Consider the following 15,420-nt stretch of genomic DNA (forward strand, 5'->3'; position numbering starts at 1 on the left):
TATACTAAAATCTGTTTTAGCAATATATATATTGTCTACGGTACATAAAATGCAAGAAAATTTATGCCACTGAAGATATAAAATGTATCCCTGATGATCAAATTCCCTGTATGAATGTTTCGCCTGAGTTGTTCTCTTAACCTAAAACAGTTGCAGGAGAGGAGGAGTGCTTCTCTCTTTAACTTCAGGGTGCTTTTCTTATCAAAATGGCCCCCTCAAAGCTCCTTTTCACTCTGCAAGGAGAGCAAATTATAATGGCTGACATACTGCACAATGCATCCTCTGCCTAGCAATGGAGTGTTTGTGCAAGATGCAACCATTGTGCAAATGCACAACCATTTCCCCCTAGCAGGGCTGTCCTTAGAGAGTCCTTGTGGGATGTGGGGCCTGGGGCAAATCAGCTAATGCGGGCCCCCCTTCCAGTTAATTCTAATGGGGGTTAAAAGCCCTAAGGACAGCCCTGCCCCCAAGCCTACCAGAAGCTCCTGGGTACATGAGAGCGGTGATTATTCCCTGTTTGCCCTCAGCATTTGATATTCAGAGGTATAGTGACCTCTATACATGAAAGTTGGGTTTTAATATAATTGCTAATAGCTTTTGATATACCTATTCTCTATACATAGTGCTTTCTGGATTTTAGAGCATGGTATGGGGTTGTACGCACCAAATCACAATCTTTCTTTCTTAGAGCAACTTGGTGAAGAAGGTAAAGGCTCCAAAGCCAGGCCCATTCATACAAAACTAGCTGTCAGAGCAGAGTCAATGAACCAGCATTTTTAAATGAATGTATTTTTTATCAAGGCTGACAATTATTAATATACAAGAGTTAGAAGTTCCTCAGAGGTGTGCTCTTGATACAGACGACGTGTTCCTCACTACTGGGTGAAACAAATGACTCATCCATATGAGTCAATCATGTCGGAATTGCATAAGCAACACACCCGTTCTACACTGGCAGTCATGACACAGATCTGAAATGCTGTCAAACCACTAAGAATGATTGCTATTGCTATTTCATACCTGCCAACATATCACTATTTTCCCAATGGGAAAATAAGGACATGCTGACAAATATGCTATTTATGTGTATCTCTGTAACTTCATGTTTCAGTGGCACAATCTTATGGAGTGAGGTCATGCCAAATTCTTACAAAGTGGGGTGCAATGAGCTCTTCCTCTCCCCATATTTTCCATCCAGTTATTTTCTGTCCAGTACTTCCTGCCTCTGTGCCCTAACAGTCCTAAAACAGGGTTGGGGTGGTTGTGATAATGGTTCAGCAATCTTCTCCCACCCATTTCCCTGCACTTTAAATTGTTCCCCCTTATAGCAGCAGTCCAGTTCTAACACATGGGCTTATGCCATCATCATCAAGTCTCATTTGCTTCCATTTATAGTGACATTTTGAGTTAAGCACCTGAGCATGAACAGCAAACCCCTCTGCAAGCCTATCTCCTTCAGGATTGTCAATAGGGTGTTATTTCAGCCTGTTATCTATGAGGGAGTACATGAGTGCAGATCTTACCTTTAAGTATCTGAGGATTTCCCCCCTCATTTGACTGACACCCCCCTGCCGCTAAACCTAACCTATATCTCCCCCTCAAAGTGTCTCCTCCCCCACCAAAAAATTAAATGAGGATCTGCTTTTTAGGCTTTCTTTCTGTTTGCCTTTGAGTGAGTGAGATGACAGATGCGTGTGGGTGGCATGGGAAACAAATAGTAGGGAGGTCAGAGAAGAGAAAGGGAAGTTCAGCAAGAGGAGTGTTATGCGGGGACAGAGTCCAAGGGAGTTTTATTAAGGCCTGATATATAGGAATCAGGTGCTCTGGTGGAGGGAAGAGGAAAAGGATCCAGAGGACAAAAGTAATCCAAAAATCAGGAATGAGACTTGAGGGACAACAGATGTGTTATAATTCACTGAGAGCTTCAGAGAGGCCCAGAGGATCTGGTTGACACCAGAGGTGGTGTGGTAAGAGAAGAGAAACTGTCATAGGTAGTGGTGTGAGGACAATATATTAACTTTATCACCTCCCATGGCCAAGTAGAACACCACATCTGTGTTCCAGGAATATCCAGCCTATTGAAGAATCAGTGCTGATGTTCTCCACACCCTTACAAGGCTGGAGCTCTTGCTCTGCCCTTGTAGGGGGCCAGTAGACAACCTGTCCTGAAAACTTGCATCATAGCATAGTGGAGGGGGAGCGGGGACACAGTTTTCCCTTCTCTCCCCACCTCGCAAATGGTCTCCTTGCTTGTAGAAATATGCCCTGCATTGGACCTCTGTTACTTTACTGGGACCAGGTAGCTGCTAACTTGCATTCTCTGCACCCCTATAAAGGTAGCTTTAAAATAATTAACAATTCCATTAGTATTAAGTCGTAATGGTGAATAATAATCATCCATAGATGATTATTGATGCTATGTGCCATAGCACATAGTTCCTTGAAGGAAAAACAATAGTGCCATGGTACAATTATGATGGTTATTATGCAATATTAAAAGCTCTATACTTAAATGACAGGATTAAGACAATAGATCATGGGTAAGCGGTAGATATTCCTCTATTGCAGAAAGCAGCATTAAAAAATTGCCAGCAAGTCAGCATAAACCACACCTATATTTGCCTTCCTCCCTGTTCAGGAAATATATGCCATAGCTTATTGTGACACTGGAGCCTTCAAATTTGGAAGGTGTTTGTTTCTGTGACAGGCTGAGAAGAGTTCTGTAGTCTTCCAGTTCCACCTTGAACTCTTCAAAAGCTTAGGAGCAGCCTGCTTAGAGGTGTCTGGGCACCATCAGCTTCAAGATGAGCTCTGTCTGCACTGCCGTCTCTGAATTTGGTTGGGACCTTTTCAAGGAAATAAGCAAGGATGGTGCTCAGAAGAATATCTTCTTATCTCCGTTTAGCATCTCTGCAGCTCTGGCCATGGTTGCATATGGTGCCAGAGGCAACACTGAAGCCCAAATTGAGAAGGTATGTTTCCAATACTGTTTCAAAGTTCTTAAACATTTAAGGCAGGATGACTGAATATAGGGGAATAATACAGAATCCTTTTTGAAATGCATAGATATACTCTAAATGAGGAATATTCTAAATAATATACTCCGAAATGTGACCACTAGAGATGTTTTAATGCAGTCACCAAGACGATTTGTTCCGTTGAAGTGTAGAGGCTATGCCCGTGCAGTTGCTTCATCTGTAGCCACAGCTACTTTGAGAATGGCTGTTCCACAGTGGGAAAGTGTTTGCAGATATGATGCACTGGATGGTTCTGTGCAATCATGAGGAATGGTATAGAAATATTCCATGTAATAAGGGATGATGGCTTTGCAAAGACCACTTCTGATCATGAGGACCCCTCAGTCAGATGGGACCCTCAATGAAGTATAGTAGGTCCACTTGAAATCCCTGTTGGGTTCTGCTCAAGCAGAACCCCAAAACTAGATCAGAATTCTGCCTCAGGTAGAATTTGCCAGCAACTGTAGTTTTAAATCTGCCAGGGTCATTGCAGCCTTCCGGTCTACTGGGAACCAGCAGTTCTGAACAGGTGTTCCCCTTCCTTGGCAGATCTCCCAATAGACCAGTGTTTTACATCCCAAGAGAGAAGTGTGCATCTAATAGGTTTCTTTCACTGAAATGGATACCCGGGAAAATTGATTATTTTGCCTGTCTCAAATAAAACGCTTTGCCTGCACTGGTTTAGGCTGAAACCGAAAGCCACAACTCAGTGTGAAAGTTATCGTGACACTAGTCAATAATATTATGCATATTTTGCAGGTATTTCACTTCAGGGAGAGCCAGCATGCTGGGACTTCAGGATCTGAAGACTCCTCTGCAAAAGATCCCTACAGCCATGCAATGTAACCCAGCACGTAACAGCTACTAATATTAATGTGAAGTGGAACAATAATACTTAACTAATTTATTTGAAGGGCCACTTTTTCCCATCAGAAAAATTGTGATGTCTATAGCCCCAATTTAGGAGTGCACAACAACACACTTGCCACAAAAGATCCAGAGAGCCCCACCATCTTGGGTGAGAGAACTAGAGACAAGACTTCACACAGTCAGGAAAATGTAGTGCTATGTATGGCCATTGCTGCCCTCACACCCTTCCCAGAGAGCAAAGGCATGCCAAGAGGTGTTCTTGGTGGCTGCTCCCTGCTTATGAAACTCTTTCTCCCTGGAAACTCACCAAAGGACAAGCCTGAGGATCTTTTTGAGACACTGTAGGGTGCACCTGTCTGACAGGCTATCTGAGATAGAGGGAAGGCAACAGTGTGAAAGGTACAGTGACTTAATGATACTTTAAGGTGATGTTTACATTGTGGGGCAGTTCACACAACCAGTGGCACCCACCTGCAGACTGAGGTAGGATGAAAACTGAAGTGTAGCTCAGCTGATCTTGCAGGAGAGAAAAATTGCACAGGATCCTATTCTGAGGTGTAGCTATACCCACACATTAAGACCTCAATGTTTGTCGGAGAGCTGAAGGAGTGTCTGTCTATCAAATTTGATATTCGTTTTATACCAGCTTCATTGTTGTGGCTTTCCCAGACTCAAAGTATTTTGGTAATTGTTGAAGGTATTGAGAGTTCTCCCTTAGAAGTTCCCATCTTCCATCACAGAACTACTATTTCCCAAAGTTTCCAGGGGAGAAGGAATTACTGTTAAATCAGTCAGAGTCTTTGGAGTAGATGTGCCTTGGACTTATCTCTCAGTCCTATTCCGTCAAATGCTGGAAGCTGTGTACTGGTACTCCTTTGTTCACTACTTTAGAGATTCTTGTGGACATGTATTTGAAGGGATGTAGCTATAAAAGATATTAACCCACAAGACTAGGGCAGTCCTTCTCTTGCCAACCAGATTCTTCCTTTGTTTCCAGACAACTACAGACTCTCAGTGTGATCGACCTGGAGGCATTCATTCCCAGTTCCGAGCTTTATTATCACAACTCAACAAACCCTCCAGTGAATACGAGCTAAGTATTGCTAACAGACTGTATGGATCCATGAGCTTTCCCTTTGTGCAGGTATGTTGAAGAAAGATTTCAATCATTAAGTGCTTTTCTACTCGAATTGCCTATTCTTTGATTTCTAAATAGAGTTGGATTTGGGTGTAGTCTGAAGGACAAATCCTACAGTGGCAATATTTAGTATGTGGTTGGAATAAATAGTTAGCGTATTAGCAGTTGCAGCTGCCTTTCTAAATGAAGAATTTACCCCTAGGGGTGTGCACAAAACCGTTTTTGCTGGTTTGGTTTAAATCCAAACCGGATTCGAACTGACCTGGTCTGGTTTGGTTCTGGTCGAATCAGACCTGGTCCAGTTTGACTTCTGGACTGGTTTGAACCAGTTCATGGACCAGTTTGGAGGTATATCAGTAAGCGGAATCTGATGAGGATTCCCCTTTACTAGTAAAGGGGCAGGGGGACTTCCTTAAGCCTAGAGGGAGAGGGAGGCAAGTCTGTAGTCCGTACAATTAGCAGCAGCAGTTGTGGGTGTGGGTGGGCAGGATCAGTAGCCACAGGGGTGGTGGCTCCCTCCCACCCTGCCAGAGTACTCCCTCTTTGTAGCCAGGACCAGCAGTGGTCCAGTTAGGACTTTATCTGGCTGGGTTCTGGCCTCCGCAAACAAATGGAAGTCACTAAAATGGCCTCCATGTGTGTATGGAGGTCGGAACTGGCCTGGAGATGGCCCAAACTGGGCTGCCACTGGCTCTGGCTATTCTGGGTGAGGCCAGCAGTGGTGGTGGTGATCTGGCAGCTCCACTATGTAAGTGCTACAGATTCCCATCCTACCTCCTCTAGGCTTAGGGAAGCCCCCCTTTCCCTTTACGGGTAAAGAGGAATCCTCACCAGATTCCCTTTTACCAGAATACCTCCAAGCGAGTTTGGTTCAAACTGGGCCTGATCCAATCAAAACTCAGACCTGCACCCCACTTTTGGGGCATCAGTCCCATTCAAACTTGGATCCCCGGAACAGGGCCAGTTTGATTCAAACTGTGGTTCAAATCGAGCTGGCTCACACACCCCTTTTTACCCCGGCACATGTGTGTCCCCAAACCCTTCTTTTGAATGGTTCCCAAACCCATATCTGCCAAGGGAGCAGGGATGGGGGGGGGGGGGCGTCCACAAGCAATGATGTGGAGGGAATGTGCGGATGAACAAGCAATAGGCAAAGGTGCTTAATCCCTCCTATACCTGTAGACTCCCTGCAAATAAAAATGAGGAAGGCTGGGGGAAATTGATTTAAAGGGGCATTTATAGGGGAGAAACAGTGAGGGAGGGAAGGAAGGGATAAATTCCCCTTCAGGCCAACTGTTCCACGCATGCAAGAGCTACCAGTCTATTGATCTCTAAAAATTTGCCTTCTGAGGGAGGGTACAAATGAAGAAGATAAAAGAAATGTTCCTTATTTGCATTAACTAAGGTGGGTCTTCCAGATGGTAGTTGCTTCTGGGCCTGTCCATCTAGGCATACCTGTGCAGTGCTCACCCCCACTCCCCACAAATGGCAAATATTCACAGGGCAGCAGCGCAGTGGGCACAGGTCAGTGGTGGGGCCCTGGGGAGCCCCTCCAGAAGATTAAGAGGCCCCCTGGAGGCCCCCTGGAGGCAGGAGGCCACAGACCAGATCCCCACGGTCCATGGCTAAAAGTGCCTCCGCATGCAGTTTGCTGAGGGGCCCCTAAATCCTGGAGCCAGCTCTGACAAAATGTAAGTTATTTCTCCATTCCTAACATCAGAAGCAGGTCAGAACCTCTTGTTGGTATATTAAAATAACATTTGTTTTCATCCCTTACAGAAATTCTTACATTGCATAAAAGAATTGTACCATGCTGAATTGGAGAGCGTTGATTTTAAAAACAAGATTGAACAAACTAGAGAGCAGATTAACGCCTGGGTTGCAAATAAAACACACGGTACGGATACATTTTTTGAGTTTTAAAAGTCGAATCATTTTTTTCAATTACAAACATTAATAAACTGTTTCTGGAATATATTCACAATACATAATTGCCTAAGTACGTACGAATACACACACACACACACACACACACACACACACACACACGTGTGTGTGTGTGTATATGTGTGTATATCCATATCTATATCCATACTATATCCATATCTCCATCCAATTAATCATACAACTCCTGATCCAATTAAGCAGGAGAGTTCAAAAACTGCTGTAAGGGAACAACTCATTAGTTCTGTTGAGGTATTATAGAAAGTGTGGATGCTGTACTCATGTATAGTGTGTCCCCAAAAGTATACGTGGAAGCCCCTCCCCCATGCTGCCATTTCCTCTCCACACCTAAAGCATTGGTCTGTACATGCCGAGAGATCCTCCTCATAATGTGAAACAGTCATGTCCATATGGAGAAAATTCCTCCTTGTACGGACCTTGTCTCTTTGAACACACTGTAAGTGTGGATAGAGGGTGTTCTTCAGAGCCTATCAATGCAGGGGCGGGCCTTCTGAGTGGCCACTCAGGGATTCTGTACAAAATGTCCCACTTTTCTGAAACACTTGAACAGGGCCATTGCTTAAAAGCCAAACAAAAGGGAAGCATTTCTTAATGTAAGACTAGTCATTGCATCCCCATCCCTTAAAACACTACCAAAGGATATGTAACTTGCTTTTCAATTTAAATGAAGCCTAAGGAAGACATTTTTTTAATTCTTCTGACTTGCTCTTACATAGTCTATGTAGTTTGCATTATTTATTAGTCACTTGACTTCATTCACAACACTGAAACTATTTGCAACTGAGACACTGTTGTTTTGAATTGCTTTCTCCACAAAGATAAAATCAAGGACCTTTTCCCACGTGGTTCTCTTGATCATTCGACTGTTCTGGTGCTAGTGAATGCCATCTATTTCAAAGGACAGTGGTCATCCAGATTTAAGAAAGAGAATACCAAAGAAGCACCTTTTAGAGTGAATCAGGTATAGTATGTCCAGTGTTTCCCACAGGAAGAGGAACCCTTCTCTTCCACTGGTACATGGCTTCTATTCTTCTGTAATAACTGGCTGGCTCCCATCTTCTTTGTTTATGTTGCTGCTCCTGTGGTTTCAACAGATCTGTAGATTCAAGCATTTGAATGAAGCATATTATTATGCAGTTGTTGAAAGGCTTTGTGAACAAACAAAAAAGCATAAATAAATTGATCCTAGGGAGGTGCCAGGTGGTGGCTATCTTGAACCAGGGGCTAAAGATAGTGATGTGGGCTAGTAAACTGAATCCAGACCAGCCAACAGTGATGCTGATCAGTAGAAGAACCCATCAGGAGGAGGGGATTTAACCTGCTCTGAGAGGGGTTGCATTTTCTTTTAAAGAGCAGGTGTGCAGTTTGGGGGTACTGCTGCACCCGGTTCTGCTTTTGAGTGCCCAGCTGGAGGAACTGGTCAGGGCTGGCTTTGCACAGCTTTGACTAGTACACCACTTGCATCCCTTTTGCGAGAAGACAGGTCTGGCCAAGGTTTCCCATGCCTTAGTCACGTCACCGCCGTGTGATGTATGTGGGGCTGCCCTTGAGAAATACTTGGAAACTGCAACTGGTGCAAAACACAGCCGCAAGGATTTTGTCTGGGATCATATTACTCCTACTTATTTTTAAAAAGCCAAACTAAATTAAAAGCCTTGCTATGAAAAAGAATTTAAAGCAAAATTGCTTAGAAAATGTAGTCTCTGTAATAATAGGGCCATTTTACAGTGTAGTCACATTCTTGAGTAATTTCAAGTCTTAAACAGAAATTATTTGAAGTCTGTTCTCTATGTTTGGCATCATAATTTCTTATTCTGAACTGAATATTGGCCCTTTTCCTTAATATGCTTTGCTTTGTTACAGAATGTGAGCAAAAATGTACCAATGATGTTTCAGAGTGGACGTTTTAAATATGCTGCCATACAAGAACCACCTCTGCAACTGCTTGAGCTTCCCTATGTTGGTAAAAACCTAAGTATGATTATCTTGCTCCCCAGGGACTCTACTGGCCATGAGAAGGTATGTGGTTTAAAGATGCCTTAACTTCTTAGTGAGAGGGGCCAGAGGTCAGTGGCAAAGCACATGTTTACACATCTTCCTGGCTCCAGTCTCAGTCTGTACATCTCCAGTTAAAATAAGTCTCTGGCAGCAGGGCTGAGAAGTCTTCTCATTGAGACACCCCTGCCAGTCACAGTAGACACTGCTGAGATCGTTAGCCCAATAGTCTGGCTCAGCATAAGAAAGCAGGTCTGCCCCAAGAACTGAGGGACCCCTTGGCCAGGTGCCTTCTGGTGGGACCCCTTCTGTAGGGTGTGCCCCTAGATCATCATGGTTACCTTGGTGATGGGTGGACAAGGGGATCTTTTGCTTCCTCCTTAGTGGTGGTGGGTTGGCAACAGGAAGAACAGTGTGCTACCCAGCAGCCATGTCTGCCTGCCCCCCGACCACCACACACAGCGCCCCACGCAGTGTTGCACAATGCTACACGGGACATTGTGGGGGGAGAAAATGCTGGGAAAATGAAACTGATGCAAACCTATCACTAGGGTAAGGGAATGTGGGCCACACAGCTGGTGGTTGCCGGGCCCAGGCTTACTTGGGGGCTTCAGAGCAGTTATCAATGATGGGCCACTGGGGCACTTGACCTCCAACAACTGCCCCAAAGTGCCATGTGCTCTCACTGGGTAGGTAAGGAAGTTTCATATATTCACATGATAAATAAAACATAAAAATGGCAAAATTCAGCTATGTGACTCTCTATACCATAGATGGCCAGATGGGGGTCACTCTGGTATTCAGATAGTGGTCTTGGTTTCAGGAGGATATTTTGCTATACTAACTGGCCGCCTCATGGGTAATCAGTCTCCATAATTCCACCACCTTGCAGTCAGAGCCTCGAAGTTACAGAACACATGCACTTAGTCATAAGTGAGGCAACATTAAAACAACTCGGCTTGAAGATTCCCCCACCCCCCCTTTTTTTAATTGGAGTGAGACTAGGAGCAAACATTTGGTAGCATTACCAGAGACCAGAAAATAGCTTCAGGGCCCTAATTTAGCCCCCACTTACCCACTGGACATCCAATGAAGGCAGAGAGTTTCATTACTTTGCCACTGAGAATGAATGATACTGATAGTAGTTAGCCTTGAGAACTGAGTTGTGTTGGTTATATTTCTGTTGAGTCAAGAAAAGTAAAGGGAATTGGCCATTTACAAAGGCTTCATGGCATTAAAGCTTTCTTCACAACAGTGCAGAAAATGGCCACTTAAGTCATTTAACCAATAATCAGATGAGGTAGGTTCCATTGAAGCCTGATGATAGCACAGGAGGAAATTGTAAATAAACAAATGAATGAACGAATAAAAACTTCCTTGGCTCCACTAAGGAACTGTGTTCTGTTTAGCTGGAACAGATTTCAGAGATCATTTGCTACTGTAAATATGTGGCTGAAATTGATGTTCCTCATTTTTCTTTCACAGCCATTTGAAAATGATTCATATTGGAAGATTCATATTGGAAGGGATCCTCCTTTGAAATTACATATTAATTGTACAGTCAACATCTGATCTTCAAAAGTGAATTATGCAACATGCTTTTAAAGATCACACTCTAACATTTCTATGATTTAGTGAGGCTATTCCAACAACCGCAGGAAAGTGGGCTACGTAAGCCTGCTTTCCTGAGGTCATGGGAACCACCTGGTACTGCTCAGCTCCTGGAGGTTAGCTCGCTTAATTCTCACCCCCACCCCCAAATGAGATTAGTGGAGTGAGTGCTCTGCTAACCCCATTTTGGCGAATGTGAGTTGCCACGGCCAGGAGACCTCCACTGTGAGGCTAAAACAAGCCTCCCAGTCTCGAGGGTCTCCTCAAGCCCTACCGGCTCCATGACAGAGCTGGTAATCGTGTGGGCAGCCGATCCGGCCACCCAGGGCTCCACAGGTGCTCATGTGCAAGGAGAGCGGGCTTGGCCTGCTCTCCCTGCCTAACCCCATCCGGCTCTCTACACTGCTCATGTGGAAAGCCTCAGTAGTTAGTTTCTGAAAGAATAGCAGACTCCCAATGTCTCATTCAAGGCCTCTGAATAATGTTGACATATGATCACACCTTGGCCGCCTTCAGATGTAACACGGAACCTGTGGTTCCATGGCCCCCTCTCCCTGCTCTGCCATCCACATTTGGATGTTCCGGAGAGCTGCCTTTCTGCAGTCAGCAAGACTGCGGAGAGGCGGGGGAGTTGGTGTGTGGGTCTCCTTCTTGACAGAAGGACAGTCTGCTCAGCTTAGCAGGCCGGAGTGAGGGAGGAGATTCCTCCCTCAGCTTTGGCTCCATGGGGCAAAACTGCAGTTCCAGTGTTTGGATGTAATGCTGGTGTTGCAGAACTGGAATTGAAGGCACCCAAATTCCACTCTGAAACAAAGGTTCAGATTAGAGTTTGGGGAGGGAAATTGCGGGTCCCTTTTCACCTTCAACTCTAGTTTCCCAAATCTGGATGTGCGGCAAAGGAAACCAGCGATGAAGGGACCTCGGAATTCTTATTATGTCTTAATTCAGCCAGTGTGCTGATGCTTGACACATGGTATGGCATGAATTCAGCCAAAACACACAGCCTAAAATTGACAATGGCAAAATTTGATCTGAAGGTCCATTGAACTTTGAGGTGAGTTACATATGAATGAATGAATGAATGAATGAATACATAAATGTCTCTGATTCTTCCCATTCAAGCTTGCAAGTTTTCTTACCAGCAAGAACATTGGAGAGTGGCTATCAAGCATGTATTTCCAGGAGGTGAATGTGTATCTACCCAAGTTTAAACTAGAAGAGAAATATTACCTCAAATCAACATTGGCATCAATGGGAATGACTGCTCCTTTTGAACAAAGAGCTGATTTATCTGGAATATCAGAGAAACAAGGCCTGGTTGTATCCAGGGTTATACATCAGTCCTTTGTGGAAGTCAATGAGGAGGGCACAGAAGCAGCAGCTGCCACAGGTGTCGGAGTTAAGGCAACTAGTGCACAAATTCCTGTGGTTGTTAAGGCTGATGTTCCATTCATTTTCATTATATTTCACAATGTATTCAAGTGCCCCCTCTTCATTGGCAAATACACATCACCTTAAATAACAGACCACTTGAATTATATGAACACTCTCCTTCTCTCTTTAGTGCTTGCAGTACTAAAAGAGAAAGATGAAAAAGTATCCATTATATTAGCTTTGTCTTAGTGTTGTATAGTATGTCTAGCTATATAATTAAAACAGAACTCGTAGCATATTGCTCTGCTTTGAACCAGTCAAACAAATTCCCCTTAATTGCAGTCAGTTCCGCCTGAATTAGGTTTAAAAGAATAGCTGTACTAGCAGTTGTGCGTGCTGCTCCCATTCAACAGGTACAGAGGTAAGAACTAAGGAAATCAGTGCACATTCTTACTCCAGCCATATGCTTTGGACATTTTTGCTTTGGAAATGTCATAGGAAAAAATGGGTCCCCAGCTGATGTTCCTCCCCCTAAGGAAGTTTATTAGTTTGTGCTCTGTCCTCTCTATTCCCTTAAGAGAATGGATATTCTCCATCCATCTATTTTCTTGGATACACGTTTCTGTTCCACCAATAGAAAGGTGCTTTCCCAGCACCGCTTCCCCCTTCAGCCTCCTTTTTGGCCCCTCCTGAAGAACCCCTGGAACAGGGTGACATGTGTCACTCTACTAACTGGGCAAAGAAGCACTTTTTAAACTGGTGATTCTTTTTTATATAGTGGGGGAGAGCAACTGGCCCTATCCAACCTCAGCACAGCATCGCTCCAGTGGCTGTTGCTGGTGCCTACTTTATATTTCTTTTTAGATTATGAGCCCTTTGGGGATGGGACCATCTTATTTTATTTACTTTTTCTATATAAACTGCTTTGAGAACTTCTGTTGAAAAGTGGTAGAGGAGGAGGACGACGACAACTGCAGCAGGAAGGTGGGGGATCAGCAAAAATCACCAGCCTTCTTGCATGAATTGAGGTGCCTTCCCATTGCACAAGGACAGGATCTAAGCCTATGTTGCCAACATAAAAAAGAAGGAATGGAACAATCCACCTGATAGTTAAAAAGGGGACTACTGAAGGTTCATTTCACAGGAAATTAACCTTCAGTAGTCCCATCATGGCTTTAATTCCAAAAGAAATGCTTTCTTAAGAATAATGTTATGAAACAATCATTAAGGCTGAGCTGAGTTCAGACATACAGAACAACCACAGTTATGGCTGGCTGAGATTGTAACTGCAGTACACCCAAACACGCAAAACCGTAGTTACAGGCCAAAAGCTTACTCCGGTCTGCCAAACCAAACTCCAATGGGAACCTTCGGTTATCTCTAAGTTTTACTGCCAACAACTGAAGTTTTGCCGCCGAAGTGTTACACCTGAATGCTGACTCAGCTATAACCTCGGTTTCATGTCTATTCCAAACTCCAATCACAGAAGTGGCAGGGATATGCCTCGGCGACCAGGCAGCAGGGAGGGGCTCCCCTCTCCTTCAACTGGAGTTTGTCTGGCCATGGTTTGGTGAATGTCTGTGGTGCGCTTTGGAGTTAAGAATTGAAACCTCAGCCATGCTTAACTCCAGTTAACGTGTACGTCTGAACTGGGCCTAGATGTCTTTGAGTCCTACGATAAACATTTTTGCTAAATACCAATGAAATCCTTTCAAACCACCTTGTTATTCTTGACAGAATTTCTATACAAACCTTGCTGCGAGCAAGAACACAGTGACTTGTGAACTATTAATATATCTTATTATTTTCTTGTAAGTATTATAGAGTTTATTTTGTTCTGTTATTTACTGCTTGCATTTCCCCCCCCCCCCCTTTACTTGTCACAAAGAGGAAAATATGTATCCTATGCTTTTGTTACAGTCAGCTCAGCCATCCATTATATATATCGAAGAATTGGTTGGTTGGTTGGTTGGTTGGTTTATGCGAAATAAATCATACTTCCTGTTAAACTATAAACACCAAATTTTGCATACACAATCTTGCCAGTGAAATTAGCTGAATGTACCCCCCCCCACACACACACCTATATCTATATCTATATCTATATCTATATCTATATCTATATCTATATCTATATCTATATCTATATCTATATCTATATCTGTATCTCTCCCCTACTCCCCGGTTCCCTACAGATACCATATTTTGCATGAACAATTCTGCCACTAAAACTAGCTGAATGCACTACGTTTTGCACTGGAATATGCTGGTGGGAAGGTTTAAACATGGGGAGTATTTTTTTGAATAAATTCTGAATGCAATCATATTTTAACTGTTATTGTTAGATAGAACATTAAAAAGCCTCTTTAAAATATGTATTTTTCATTGTTTTGTTTTGTTTTTTAAAAAATTGAGGGTAGGAGTATAGCAAAGCTCTTCAGGGAGGGTGTTCCAAAGCCAAGGGGCCACAACTGAAAAGGCCCTATCTCTAGTCCCTGCTAAATGGATCTCTGTTAGTAGAGGGGCCATGAGCAGGACCTGAGATACTGAGCAGGGGGCCTTGGCAGGTTCATATGTGTGAATGCAGTCCAACAGGTACCTTGGTCCCAAGCAGTGTAGAGCTTTAAATGTCAAGAACAACAACTTGAATCTAGCCTGGAAGCAGACTGGTAGCCAATGAAGATGCTGCAGGATGGGTGTGACATCATGAAGCACGAGCATCCTTGCCACAGTGTTCTGGAACAGCTGGAGCTTCTGAACCATCTTGAAGGGCAGCTCCATGTAGAGCACATTAGAGTAGTCCAATCGGGATGTTACCAAAGCATGAGTGACTGAGGTCAGGTGGTCTGACTTCTCTAAGTAGGGTCACAGCTGGTGAACCAGCTGTAGCTGGTAAAAAGCACCTCTGCACATCTCTGCCACCTGTGCCTCCAAGGATAGCATCAGGTCCAGAAACATCCCCAAGCTGCAGAGCTTGCCTTTCAGAGGGAGTGTGACCCAGTCACACCAGACCAGATTTATCTCACTACTCGGATGATCATTTTTATCAACTCAGAGCACTTCCATCTTATCTGGATTAAGTTTCTGTCTTATCTGGATTAAGTATATGTATGTGCTATTTTTTCAAGCAGAGAGCAAACTAAACTAAACTAAATCTTAGGGGAGCAATTTTTTCATATCTTTTGTTCTGTAAAGTTCTTTGAGGACTTTTTCAGCTGCAAAGTGTACATAATATTAAATGAAACTTTTGGTTTACAGGGATAGGTTCTGTCTTATCTGGATTAATTTTCAATTGGTTTGCCCCCAGCCAGTCCAGAATAGGGGTCTGCATGGAACTGGCTGATCTGGTTTGGTTTTAGTCTGAACCAGACTTGAACCAGACTGGGCCAGTTCAGTCCGGGACCCCCTTGAACCTCCCCTGGTCTGGTCCAAGGAGGGTTGCAAATGAAA

At 43.8% G+C, this 15,420-nt stretch overlaps 1 protein-coding gene across 1 annotated transcript; it reads left to right on the top strand.

The window, feature by feature from the left end:
• Window positions 1-2,804: 2,804 nt before the first annotated feature.
• LOC128323203 (serpin B4-like) lies at window positions 2,805-12,114 on the top strand. Its single transcript, XM_053245925.1, has 6 exons — window positions 2,805-2,972; window positions 4,885-5,031; window positions 6,805-6,922; window positions 7,809-7,951; window positions 8,854-9,009; window positions 11,719-12,114. Exons 1-6 carry the CDS (start codon window positions 2,805-2,807, stop codon window positions 12,112-12,114), a joined length of 1,128 nt encoding a protein of 375 aa, XP_053101900.1.
• Window positions 12,115-15,420: the final 3,306 nt, after the last annotated feature.

The sequence above is a fragment of the Hemicordylus capensis genome, chromosome 4 (assembly GCF_027244095.1).
Source record: "Hemicordylus capensis ecotype Gifberg chromosome 4, rHemCap1.1.pri, whole genome shotgun sequence".
Taxonomy (NCBI): Eukaryota; Metazoa; Chordata; class Lepidosauria; order Squamata; family Cordylidae; genus Hemicordylus; species Hemicordylus capensis.

What these genes read in the sequence shown, in the direction of transcription:
- LOC128323203 (XM_053245925.1), top strand. Translation starts at nt 2,805, where the DNA reads ATGAGCTCTGTCTGCACTGCCGTCTCTGAATTTGGTTGGGACCTTTTC. An exon ending in TGAGCTTTCCCTTTGTGCAG is followed by an intron (nt 5,032 to 6,804) that starts GTATGTTGAAGA and finishes CATCCCTTACAG; the next exon opens with AAATTCTTACATTGCATAAA. An exon ending in CACCTTTTAGAGTGAATCAG is followed by an intron (nt 7,952 to 8,853) that starts GTATAGTATGTC and finishes GCTTTGTTACAG; the next exon opens with AATGTGAGCAAAAATGTACC.